At 37.6% G+C, this 14,145-nt stretch overlaps 1 protein-coding gene across 11 annotated transcripts in view; it reads left to right on the forward strand.

Moving 5' to 3' along the window:
- Positions 1-14,145, forward strand: part of NLGN1 (neuroligin 1) — a 676,946-nt gene that overhangs the window by 301,765 nt on the left and 361,036 nt on the right. For 9 of the 11 annotated variants that reach the window (XM_075937978.1, XM_075937977.1, XM_075937975.1 and 6 more), the window contains one exon: positions 3,181-3,240. The exons of the other annotated variants lie outside the window; for them this stretch is intronic. In XM_075937978.1, the coding sequence (XP_075794093.1) occupies positions 3,181-3,240 (60 nt within the window). The remainder of the gene's footprint in view (positions 1-3,180; positions 3,241-14,145) is intronic. 11 annotated transcript variants of the gene reach the window in all.

The raw sequence follows: 14,145 nt of genomic DNA on the forward strand, positions 1-14,145 counted from the left end.
ATCTAGGAAGAATGTCCAGGGGACAGAGGGCAATAGCATGTCTACCTTCCATCATCAGAAATGAATTCTCCCCACCAGGAGAAGAAGTTTGTGGAGCTTTATCTACTATGCATTTTGAAGATCGAGTTTGTTTGTGGTTTTGTTTGTGCAAAATAAAGTCATACTTCAGGATTACCTACAGATACCAAATTTTGCATAAACAATCCTGCCACTTAAATTAGCTGAATGTATTACTTATTTACACTGGAATATGCCGAAAAACTAATGACTATTATGATTAGAGTTCATAAAAATATTTGCTAACAAAATTACAATCAAGTTGCCTATTCAACTGTCATTTTAGTGCAAAGAAAATGTTTATTGTTACAAATTACAAAATAATTCAAATTAGTTACAGAAAGAGTAATGGAAGCTTTACAAATTTCTGATTCAAATTTACTATGTATGGTAATTATTCAATAAAATGAATAATGTTTGAAGTTCAAATCTTACAAATTTGAAACTGTTCTTTTACTTCCCTTTTGCAAGCATATTAATATAAAATTATATTACATATATTTAATTTCTTTAACTTTTCTATAATTTTAATCTATGCAAAAAGACTTTGCCCAGTCAACAATGGGCCTCAACTGTTAATTTTAGAATAAATGAAAATCTGGGCTTCTTGGATCACACTTGATGTCAAACCATGTTAAACTGTGCCAGCCTGAAATATGTTTAAGATGATTAGATTCCATTAATGGTATATTTCCCACTGTTACTAGGACCTGGATCTACTGTTTGTGGCCCCATAGTAAGCTGACTATCAAAGTGACTAACTGAATTTCAAAGTAAGAGACAACTTGATGAAAAATAGAAGCGAAGCTCATTTGTTAGGGATGTGTTTCACTTCTACTGTGCATCATTTTGCAGCATAGGATGGTACCTTTATATAGCAGTGTTTGATTCTTTCTATAACTGCTGTTTCAGATATGGGATTATATTGATTTTAGACAGACATGAAACACAAGATTCTCTATGAGGGACATCACTTATAATAAGGCACTGATCATCCTTTTATTTGCAATTAAATGTCTGTGAGAGAGAACAATCCCTTTACTAATTATTAATAGAATTAAATGAGCCATTTGTCTTCCCAGATATCTCTAGGTTTGCCAGTGGGACACTCGTTTTAATGTAAAAGTTGTCAAGAAACCCTTAAACAAAATACATATTTTTAACTGTAACAGGCCATCTCTGGTTTCTGTTACTCCATATCTCTTAGAATTGGTAATTGTTAATTCTTCCCCATATGCTACACTGAAAATATACTTTTATGTGAATAATTTTTCTAGTTCTCTTGCTATCATTAGCGGTTTTGTCCTTTTTGGAGAGTATAGCAGTTATGATATGAGAATAATGGCAGCAAATCATTAGGGTGCTACCTGCATTTAGATAGGGTCACATTATGCAGATATCACGTTTTGTAGTGATTATATTGAGGATTTCCATTAGCAGAAGCTGTTGCATTCACAAAGCTTCCGAATTAAACAGAATGATTGCTTGCAGGTGCAATTGTAAAAATCCCTTGTTCAGTTTATGATGTACAATTCCATAGTTCTTTATTTAGAATGAGCTTGAAACTATTCCCCTTACTGATGCAGTAATTAAGGTATTCAACTGTGGTTTTCAACTATATGGTCTGGTTTCTAAATTCACAAGTAGAATTCCATGGTGCATCATGGGTTATTTGTTTCTCAAACACTTGCATCTGGTGCAATATAAACAACACTTTCAGATTTTTTAAGTGAAATATTTAGAAATATAGTGTACTTTGCTCAGATTTCAGACTTAATGATGATTTACAAATATTCTACAACGTAAGAGAAATAAATGGAACTTTTAAAAATACAAATGTTTTAATACTCCATCATTCAGTGTGCTTAAAGTTAATGTGTGCCTCTTGCCTACATGTACTGTAGATATCAACATACACCTTTCATCTTTGTTCTTGTTTTTGTCTGTTTTATGCATGAGAAAGTTCTTGTTTTCAACTCTGCGCGTGGCTGCATTTTTAACTTGATTCCTGTGTTTGTACTGATTGCTTTTTTTTGCATGCAAATTACAAAATGTCATAGAGATTGGATAGCTCTGAAAAAGAGAAAGAAAAACTGAGTTCCAACTGTTGTGTGCTTGTGCATAAGTGTGTAGAATACATGATATATGGTAATATTTTCATTACAGCCCTTGACTTTTCTTCTGCTCTGTTTTTATTACTTGCTAAGAGAGAAGGGCATTTTTTTCTGCTGCAAAGAATGATGAATCTCCTTTCATGTTAATGGTACTTGTGTTAGCATGGAATGTGGAACAGAATTATAAAAATTTAATTCCATTATTCTTGGTTTTGATTGTAAGATGCTAGATGCCCTGCCTATGCGGAGACTCTGTTTTAAATGTTGCTTATATAGATTGTGTGATATCCTAGTCCCACAGAAGTCAATGGAAAATATAGCCCCCATTGGCTTAAGTAGGACAAAGATTTCACCTGTTATTTCTAAAGCCCTCTTTGGGACTTTCATATTTTTAAATGAATATATTAGCAGGTTGTCAAAGGTTGCAGGAAATTTTCAGTCCACATCTGTATTTAAAATGGGATAAATTAATTTAAAAAAAAGCCAAACCCATGCTTGTCCTTTTTATAAGCGGGAGTTAAAATGCTTGATCTCAGAAATTTTGTTTTACTTTCTACAGAAAAATTTATTTTTGCCAGGTGTCAAGAAATTTATCAGCAATATTAGTTCATGAAATATAAAATCAAATTTGGTTTTAGTTTGTTTTTCTCACCACCAGTTCAAATTTAAAAATAAAGGAGATAAACATTGTTCCTGGTTATTTGTTTGTGGTGGGTATGCTTTTAGTCAACATTTCCTTTAACTCTTATATTTTTTAATGTAAAGTATCAGGCACTATTTGCTTCTCATGCTCAATGTTTCCAATAGTCATATCCTACAGGAGAGATTTTGGTATAAATTTTAAAAAACAGAACAAAACTGTGTTAGTTGTATTTTTTAACTAAGAACCTCCCCCAAAATGTTTTTCTTGAAACATCCTTGGGAATTTAATATTGACTATTTTTCCTCAGTCTTGTATATTCTTGAATTGTCTTTTTTTTCCCTCCATTTTCTCCATTCTCAATCCTAGGTCCCCTAACAAAGAAACAGACAGATGATTTAGGTGATAATGACGGTGCTGAAGATGAAGGTATTTTTTTGCCGCCAAACTGATTTGCATGACAAGGATCCCTGAAAATCTTTTTCTCCCCTCTTTTTTTAACTTCTTGTCTTTTGGAGATTTTTTTTATTCCATTTTTGATGTGTTTTGTCTTCTTGCTTGTTGTTTACATATATTTTTAATTCTTTTAAAAGAAAGGATGTTGTTAAGTTCTACATTTTTATGCAAAAGAATTAACAATATTTAAAGACAAGGGTTTTTGTTTTCTTGAAATGGACTTTTTATATGTTTCATCCCACCTTTTGACTGAATTTTGTCCATGCTATTTGAACTAACACTTTTTTTTAAGTCTCTCTGTACACCTTTTTGCATGTTTCTAACCCTCTGTATTTATATATTTCACAAAAATACAAGTATATTTCTTTTACCAACTGATCTCAGTTTGATAAACTTAGAAAATATTTTGTTTCTAAAGAGAAAATATTAGCAAGTTCTTATAAAGTGTCTCTCAAGCAACTGAGTTTTCAGTAGAAATGTGCAAAACTTCTTCTCGTCTGCATGACTATGTCAAGAAATATAAGCCCAAATACCTAATTTCACTTAGACAGCAGCCTGGGCAGTAAATCTGTAGCCAGATTATCAGCCTATGTATATTGGTTTTATTCCATTGAAGTCAGTGGAGTTGAACAGATGTTCACCAATCAGATATGGTCCTTTATGTTTTTACTGTTACAAAGATCTCAAACTCTCTGGGCTGATATTATGGAGCACCTTACACTCATATGAACGCTATTACAAATGGGCGATATGAAAATGTTGAACATACTATTTTTGTCTATGAATTTTTAATCATATAAATCAAAGATTGTTTTTACATATGAGAAACTAACAACATTCAGTCACTCATAACTAGGGACTGTTTCTTTCAAGCCATGTAGTCCATTTCTGTTAGGTAAAATCCAGAACTATAAAACGTATTTGTTTATTTTCAAAGAGAAAATTGAGGTGCCATTTAGAAGCTTCTGGTGTTGCTCACTCAATCCTTTCTTATCTGCTTTTTGGTCAAGTATAATTTCATGAAAGATAGAATAACTGTAACTACAGAGCTCTACCACTTTGCTTCTCATTAACATTAAAGAAAACGGAGTTCAGTCTAGTAATGGATGCTCATAATTTTCTTCAACTAACTTCTGTTCAGAGATGAGAAAACTTAGTATTTTATCACTACATTTGCTTAGATTCACCTGATCTGATTCTATTCACTTGTGTTCATCCTGGAACAACACATTTTTATATTAAAAATATGAGTGGGGCAAAGATAGCAACCAAATCCAACTACTTCCAGTTGCTGGCTCAACTATCTGTACTGCAATATTTTGCCACCGGTACTCGACTGACTATCCCTTCATCATCTAACATCCTTCTATACATTCAATGGTAAAGTTGTTGCCCATCCTTTCTGTGGACAACTGGTCACCTAACTCCCATTCAGATGGGTCGGTTTTTAAGATGACCCAATATGTGACTGGTGCATCCTTTTTTTCAATAATTGTTTGTGCTTTTGAATTTATACAGTAAATCCACAATGAGATACATTTAAAAGCAGAATATTCAACAAACGATTCAAATTCAGCTCAGAGTGGTAGAGACAGATCAGTCATTATCAAAAGGAATTTCTGTAGCTTATGTCAAATGAGTTCAATGGTTGCGTCCCTGTTTTTGATAGACATGTTGTCCTTACCACCAGCACTATTGGCAGTCTGAGGAGAGAAGCCAAAGACCAGAAAGATATAAAGGTTGAACTGAAAAAAAATAATGCATTGGAAATATAACTAATCATTTCAGTTTATGGGACTGGGGTTTCAGTTCCTCTGGCATCAGGGATGAAAATTGTACTACCCTGTTCTAAGCTTTTGGGCACAGATGGCTCTGGTTGAATCATCCTGAGGCAAGTGTAGAAACTGATTACACCTCTGCTTTCCTCAAAGATTTCAGAAGAGGCAGGTCAACTATACATTCCATTGGCAAGCCAAAGTCACTAAAGGAGAATATCCAGAAGTACTAAATTGGTGCATTTGGTACTTGGCTATCATAACCAGCTAACTCTGAGGTAGTAGATAACTTGCACTGCTATAACTTCATCTCCTCAGGCTGAACTTTGCAGCTCCAGGGCCCTCTGGTCTGGGTTGCACTGGCAGGATCAACTTCCCTTCCCTCCCACCACCTCAAATTAAATTTATTTAGGACAGAAGGGATAAGCAAATAAAACAAAGAATTGCCTCCTCTTTCTCCCACCCTTAAAAAAGCCACCCAAGATGTCAACATATCAAACCATCTGCCAACCTTCCCCCTAGCTTTCCCCTAACAAAATCTGCAATAAAGCTACTTATAGTCAGTTCACAGAGGACTGAATGTGTAGGGGCGGCAAAAACAAATATAAAAATAAATAAGCTGCACAACCCCCCCTATTCAGATTGGGGTGGCCTTGGCAAGGAAGGGCAGTGTTGTATAATTGTACAGTCCCTTCCACATAATTTAAGTATAATGTGTTTAAAGAGCTCAGGACCATGCCTATGTTTCTTTAGAGAGGCCTTGTGAGTCCCTACCAAGAGCCTGGATCAAAGCCATCTGGCTAAAGGGATCACAGAGCACTCCCTGTGGAGTCAGTCACACACTTTAATTAGCAGCAGATTTCAATATAAAAAGTATTAGATAATTCCCACTCCCATCTACATGTATTACTACTACAGTATCCACAGTTCCAATTGTTGCCAGCCCAGGGATAAAGGAGAATGAGATCAGTAATCAAACTTAGGTCTTCTGTATGTGCTGCGACTATTAGGCCAGCCTTAATGAGATCATTTTTCATTTTTGTTTCAGAAGACCCAAAGGCACTAGTGCACATTACAGGCTAATGATCTGCAAATTTGCAGTTTAAAAAATGAAGGTGTTTTCAAGTTCTATGAGTGTAAAATGTGTGCAAAGCCAGAAGCTATGTAAACTTCTTTGCTTTCCCATCTTGTTTGCATTCTTGCAACTATATAACCTTTGCATGTTTTAACCGACCAGCATCTCTCTGACAAGAGCTGAACTAGAAATGTGGCCTTGTCTACACTTTGACATTTTGTTACTTGTTTTTGGACAACAAGGTAGCTGCACTGGTGTTGCCACTGAGCTACCTCAACAAATATGCATGAGATTGTTGTAACAACACCTGTGATACTGGTAATATCAGTGCATTTGCACCTTTGATGACACACAGGCAAGAAATATGCAACAACACCCTCAGATGTGCTCAGGAAGTGAATAAAGTAGTGTCCCAGATCTGGAAACCTGGTTTGGGTTCAAAATGTAAAGGATTTAAAATTTTCACCTTATTACCTACTATTTTTTGTTTAGGTCATAAATGTAGTTTAATCTGGATTTATACTAAGAGTTCCTATTCTTTAGGCACTTTTAGTCCATATATATCAAAGTAATTTATAAGTAATATTCTCAGCTGGAATTGTGGCCCCAGCTTACTCGGTGCTGTACAAACACAGGACTACTTGGTCATCATTGGACTCTTCCTGTGCATCAGAAGTCCCATGTAGCTCATGAATCTTTTTGGCTCACTTCATCACCATGGTATCAGACTAGCTCAAAATCTTTATTGAGTTCATCCTCACAACCGCCCTGATAGGAAAGTATCTCTCCCTTTATAGATGGGGAACAGAGTCACAGTCAAACTGTTTGCTTGAGGTGACACAGGAAGTCCATGGGGAGCAGAGAATCGAATCCAGGACTCCAAGACCAAGGTAGCCTCCGCCCCCCAACAACTGTGTCCGAAGTCTGAGAAAAAAGAGGTTGCATCATGTTATGAAAGTCAATCAACCGAAGCTCTATTGCACCAAGAAGGGAAGTGAATTCTAGACCTAAGTATTTTTGGTGAAGAGCCCTCTACCAGCCGCAGTGTTTTAAAAATAAGCTAACTCAAGACTGCTAACTCAACCCTTGCAGCTGATCTCTATTGCAATGGTAGCACTAGAAGATAAGCAGACTCTTGGGTAGCTATGGCTCAAAGCATTTGACTTTAGAAAACAGTATGCAGTAGTACATATTTGTCTATCTCACAAACAACCACATACATCAGTGTAATTACAGTCTCAGCCAGGCTGGAAAAGCGTGAATGTTGTAATTTTGGATGGAGATTGTTTGACTGATATATACCGACAGTACAGTGCCTGCTCACAACATCACCCAAGCATATCGTTTCTCAATTCATGAGCATCAAAATTTAAAAGTAAAAAAATTATTTGCCATGTTAAATTTTTCAGTGACTATTTCCCCCCCAAACAAAAAACAGGACTGTGTAGCACTTTAAAGACTAACAAGATGGTTTAATAGGTGATGAGCTTTCGTGGGCCAGACCCACTTCCTCAGATCAAATAGTGGAAGAAAATTGTCATAACCATATATACCAAAGGATGTAATTTAAAAAAAAAATGAACACATGTGAAAAGGACAAATCAAATTTCAGAACAGAAGGGGGATGGAGGAGAGGGAAGGAGGGGAGGTAAATGTCTGTGAGCTAATGATATTAGAGGTGATAATTGGGGAAGCTATCTTTGTAATGGGTAAGATAATTACCGTCTTTATTCAAATTTGAGTGTAAAGTGTTGAATTTAAGCACGAATGACAGTTGAGGATTCTCTTTGAAGTGAAGTCTTAAAAGGTCTTTGAAGCAGGATGCAGGTAATCAAGTCATTGAGACAATGTCCTTTCTGGTTGAAATGGCAAGAAACTGTTTTTTCTTTGTGATCCTGTCTGATATCTGTTTTGTGGGCATTGATCCTTTGGCAAAGTGTCTGAGACGTTTGTCCAGTGTACATAGCGGATGGACACTTTCGACACTTCACTTCAAAGAGAATCCTCTGAACTGTCATTCGTGCTTAAATTCAACACTTTACACTCAAATTTGAATAAAGACGGTAATTATCTTACCCATTACAAAAATATATACAGTAAAACCTGTGTTATCTGGCGCACTCTGGGATTAGGGCGTTCTGGTTAACTAAAAATTCTGGTTATCTGAGGGTCCCATCAACCTAGGAAAAAACATTGGACAACAATAGTAAAACTCAAGTTTTTAATTTTGGTAGTTTTGTAGTGTGAGGCAGTTGGTCTCACATTTCTATTTTGATTTAAAGATGATTAGTGCTTCTTAAATAAAAAATTGTTAAGCCAATCATGGTAAACCAAGCCAGTCCCGTGGGCCTGAAGATGTGAGTGTATTGTGGCTGGGGGCAACGCCGGTTAACAAAGTTTTCTGGTTCACAGAGTGCCAGATAACAAAGGTTTCACTGTAATATAGTGTCATGATCTTTCATGTCCAGCTCATCATCTGATGAAGTGGGTTTTGCCCACAAAAGCTCATGATACTATATATATTTTTGTTAGTCTCCAAGGGCATGTCTACACTAAAGAATTATTTTGAAATAACTCATGTTATTTCAAAATAACAAGGTGAGCGTCCACACAGCAAGCCCATTATTTCAAAATAATTTCAAAATAAACGGCTTCTTATTTCAAAATAATACATCCTCATTTCATGAGGAATAATGCTTATTTTGAAATTCCTATTTCAGAATAGTGGTAAAGTAGATGTTCTGCTTCTGCTATTTCGAAATAGCTCCTCCCCAGAGCCATTCACAGTAATTACTCCGCAATGCTGCTTAGGCATCCAATTATTCCTGCCTTGGAATAGAATCGTAGAATACTAGGGCTGGAAGGGACCTCGAGAAGTCATCGAGTCCAGTCCCCTGCCATCATGGCAGGACCAAATACTGTCTGGACCATCCCTGATAGACATTTATCTAACCTACTCTTAAATATCTCCACAGATGGAGATTCCACAACCTCCCTGGGCAATTTATTCCAGTGTTTGACCACACTGACAGCTAGGAACTTTTTCCTAATGTCCAACCTAAATCTCCCTTGCTGCAGTTTAAGCCCATTGCTTCTTGTTCTGTCATCAGATGCCAAGATGAACAAGTTTTCTCCCTCCTCCTTATAGATACCTGAAAACTGCTAGATACCCTTTTAGATACCTGAAAACTGCTAGCATGTCCCCCCTCAATCTTCTTTCAGCCTTCCTTCATAGGTCATGTTCTCTAGACCTTTAACCATTCTTGTTGCTATTCTCTGGACCCTCTCCAATTTCTCCACATCTTTCTTGAAATGCGGTGCCCAGAACTGGGCACAACACTCCAACTGAGGCCTAACCAGCACAAAGTAGAGCAGAAGAATGACTTCTCGTGTCTTGCTCATAACACCCCTGTTAATGCATCCCAGAATCATGTTTGCTTTTTTTGCAACAGCATCACACTGCTGACTCATATTCAGCTTGTGGTCCACTATAACCCCTAGATCCCTTCCTGCCATGCTCCTTCTTGGTCGCTTCCCTTTCTGAATGTGTGAAACTGATTGTTCCTTCTTAAGTGGAGCACTTTGAATTTATCTTTATTAAATTTCATCCTGTTTATCTCAGACCATTTCTCCAATTTGTCCAGATCATTTTGAATTATGACCCTCTCCTCCAGAGCAGTCACAACCCCCCTTGAATAATTTCAAGGCTTTCCTGTTGTGTGGATGTGCTATTTCAAAATAGTTATTTTGGGAGTTATTATTCCAAAATAACTCATTTTGAAATACCCTTGTAGTGTAGATATACCCTAAGGTGCCACAGGACTACTCGTTTTTTTAAAATTACAGACTAACATGGCTACTCCTCCGAGACTCTTCTACACGTAGGTAGTAAAAATTATGAGAGCCTCTTAACATAAGCAGTTCTATAGGGTTTCATTATAATTATATCCCTACCAGCCACTAATAGTATGGTGAAGTGTCTGTCAGTTTTGCAGTACTAACATTCCTCTTTCAGTAGTTTACAAATTACTATTTACTTAGTTATAGAAGCCCTCTCTAATTAGAACAGTATATTACTGCTTACTTGTTAACAGCCTACCAGAATTCTAACTCTTGCATTTCATACTACTTTGTATGTCTTACATTTATACAGTGGCTTTCACACTAAAAGATTTCAATATACTTTGTAAAGTCCACAATTGCTACACAGGGATAATTTCATCCACCACTTAAATGCAACCAGTGCCTCAGGTGAGATGCAGCCAGTTATTTAACAACAGTGTACAGCAAAATGACCCAAAAGCTCAAGTAAAATACTACATTCAACTGAAACTTGAGGGGGGTATTTAAGTAGGCAGAATGTAATTAAGGAGATGGAATTTTATTAGAACATTAGGATTAAACACTCCCACTCTTAAGAAAAGTGCAATAGGTTCTTTAATGATCACAAGCTGTCAGGCCATCAATTTGACAACACATCTAAAAGATGTGATTTTTAATGGAAGTTTGCATAATAAGATTTTCAGTGACACTGGCTTACCCTTTTAAAATAACAATAGATGTATTTAGTGTCTCATAGATTAGAACTCAAAGTACAATGACTTTGATGGAGGTTTCAAACTGTGAAAATAGTTTCCTTGACTGGTGCCATGTTCCAATTATGCAAAATTTCAGAAAAAGATTTTGGAATAGCTAAAACAGTACATATGTTGAATCCTGCTAAGTAAGAAGTACATGGATTCCTGAGCCACTAGTTTGTGTGTAAAATCTTCTTAATGCTTTTCAACAAATAACATGGTCACCAACCCAAATCCTCCTGATATGATAAATAAAAATGTCACAAATCTCTACAGTCTCAAAGTAAGACTTTTTAAAGGACCCCTGGAACAAATTCAACTTTATTCAATTTATTTTTTTATTTAGTTATTTATCCTTTGTGCATTACTGTAGTGCCCAGAAACCCCATTGAGGACTGATGTTCCATTGTGCACTCTTAAAAACACAGAATAAGACTGCCTTTTCCTTCATCTAATTAAGAGCAGAGATAACAAATGGTTGTAACAAACATTAAGTAGGAATGGAGATTGGAGAATGATGGAAACCAAAATAAGAGCAATCAGTTACATAGGCCATATAAATAAGTTAAATATCAGATATATTACTAGACATCTACTTAGATATTATCAGTTGGCAATTTTAGACCGAATAAATCACAGAATCCAAGTAAAACATAGGTCTGAATAAAATAAAGAGAGGGAGATGTCTGGAGTCAGTGAGGACTGTAAATGGAAATGTCCCATATGCAGGGATACCATATTTGAACTTTCAATGAAGAGGGCACCTAGTGCCTGCTGGTGCCTCTGCGGCGGTGGCTGCTCCACTCGCACAGGAGGCCGGGCTCGGGAGCCGGCAAACTCATCGCTGAGCATGCCAAGCTCAGGGCTCTGGCTGCCAGCTTGCTGCTGCTGGGCTGCTGCTGCCCCCGCTGGCTCTCACAGGTGAGGGGATGCCGCATGCTGGGCTCCTGCTTCCCTGCCACGCTGCTCTGAGACACGTGGCAGCACAGGCTCCAGCGTCAATCAGCCGGCAGCTCGGGATGCTGAAGGACCAGGAGGAGAGAGTGTGGGGCCAGGGAGGCTGCTGGCTGGGTCCCATCCTGGGGCATGAAGTTAAAGGTACCAAGGAGAGAAGTGGCATGGCTTGAAAAGGAACCCAGGAATCCTGATTCCCAGAATCTGTCCTTTCCCGTACCCACTTCACCAAGCACCAGCTCCCACAGTCCTCACAGAGCAAAGACTGGAACCTCCAAATCTAACCAATAGATGCACTGCCCACCTACAGGAAAGGAAAGAAGCCAGAAGTTGTAATGCCCAGTTCCCTGCTCTAACCCAATGCCCCATCCCTTCCCCAGAACCAGTGGCCCTCACAACCCCCCAGCTCTAGCCCAGTGCACCTTCCCCCCCAGAGCCAGGTATCCCTAGCCTCCCTGCTCTAACCCAATGTCCTTCCCTTCCCTCAGAGCTGGGGACATAACCTAGCAGAGTAGAGGGTAACAAAGTGACTCTGTAGCAAGAGCCAACCCCCCACACACAACGTCGGACCTGCCCTTGGTCTCACCGGAGCTGCCGCTGCCTCAGCCATATACTTTTCCCTCCAGGTGCTGGGTGCATGCTCAGAGCGACTGTTAACATCCAGGCACACAGCTCTGAATGTTTAATTTAAGTGACAGGCACATGCCCTGCTCCCTCCCTGATCCCTTTTGCAGGTCAAAATCCCAGACATTTTTAGCCATTTAAAAAATCCGTCCGAATGGAGATTTAATAAGTGAAAAGGAGGAGATGTCCGGGGAAAAAACAGACATATGGTAACCTTACATATGCGTGTTTATTGAAAATGTTCACACTGCTTGGCAGAAACTCCTAAATCCTGGTGGTAACCCCCAATTTGTGACCTGATTCTGCAAGCCTTATTCACACTGAGACTACTCACATGAGATATTTTAATGTCATTCAGTTTACTGATCACACTGCAATACACTGATGCACAGCAATGATGTCAGCTCAGATGTTAGAGATGGAAACCTTCTGGCAGGTCTTTTAGATAGGATTTTCAAAAGTATCTAAGAAAATTAAGTGCCTGTTTGTTTTCAGTGGGAGTTAAGCACCTAACTCAATCTGGATTTTCTGAAAATCTTTCCTTAACCTTCTTTGTACAAATATAGATCTTATCCTTGCACAGTATTTCTTACTACTTTGTCCATCCTAATTTTTAAAGGCCTCGAACGATGGAGCTTATACCTGTTCTTTGGCCACAAATTTTGAGGCCTAATGGAACTTGGTCAGAAGTGATTCTTCCTACAGCATGAATTGCTATTTTCTTAATTTCATACTGCTAATAGTAACAATTCTAATTAATAGTATTCTCTTGTCCCACTTACACAGTTCCTTTCTACTCCAAATCTTTATACCTATCAACTAGGTAGGAGGTGTGGATAAAGAATAATGCTGTTCAGCCAGAAGTCTCGCTGACATCACACAAAATGCAGTACTGGATTTCAAAACTGAACAGTCTTTTCTTCCAGGTTTTAAACTACATTTCATAATAAGGACCTGATCCTGCATTAGAATCTGCTTGTGTTCACTGCACATGTGCAGAGTTCCATTAGCTTAGTAAGACTGCATGGATGTCAGGATCTGTACAATTGTCTCCTGACACCTACTAAGACTCTAATCTTTATTTCAGCTAGGGATCTCAAGTTTGCTCTCAGCTGAGCTTGATAAAAGCATGGTTCAATCTTGTTCACTGTTAAACTTTCCTTTGCAAGAGAGACACACAGAACCATTGCCTTTAGTTTCTAGAAGTGATTTCCCTTAAGTCAAGGTTGAGATTTTTGACAAAACAGTGTGGAAAAAATGTGTATTGTATCTAGTCTTATCTGATGTGACATATAGATAAATGGAGAGTAATTTGTAGTGCTTGCCTGTTCTTAACCTTTTCAAGCGTAATATTTACAGGGAAATCACAGAAAAGCATAATGTAGGCTAAATTTATCACAGAATCCTTTCTTTATTCCTTGAACTTTGCTTTGCTCATGAATGTATAGTTCATCTTTTGTTTCCAATAAAAGCTACCCATTCTTCTCTAAATGCCCCAATATTATTTTCCACATACACAGAACGGTGCTACCAAGATTTCATTACTGTTCACAGTTGGTGCCTTGTAATTCTATGTAATTTTAATTAAAGAAGAATTTGAAGCAGTCTCCCCCTGTGTTACCTCCAAGCACACAATTAGCAGTGTAGTTTCTGCTGTGAACAGTCACTTAGTGATTTCAGATTAATAATTTATCATTGCTTCCTCAGTTGTATCCATGCTAGAAAAAACAGGAAGCAAAATCTGTGCGTAAACTGGCCATTGGAAATAAATGCTTTAACAAATTTGGAAGGAGTTTGCTTTACCTAAGTTTGATACCTTAGCACATAATTCCATTCGATAGAGGGCACATATTTTTTTCTTACCTTTAAACTT

Source organism: Pelodiscus sinensis, chromosome 10 (genome assembly GCF_049634645.1).
Source record: "Pelodiscus sinensis isolate JC-2024 chromosome 10, ASM4963464v1, whole genome shotgun sequence".
NCBI classification, from domain to species: domain Eukaryota; kingdom Metazoa; phylum Chordata; order Testudines; family Trionychidae; genus Pelodiscus; species Pelodiscus sinensis.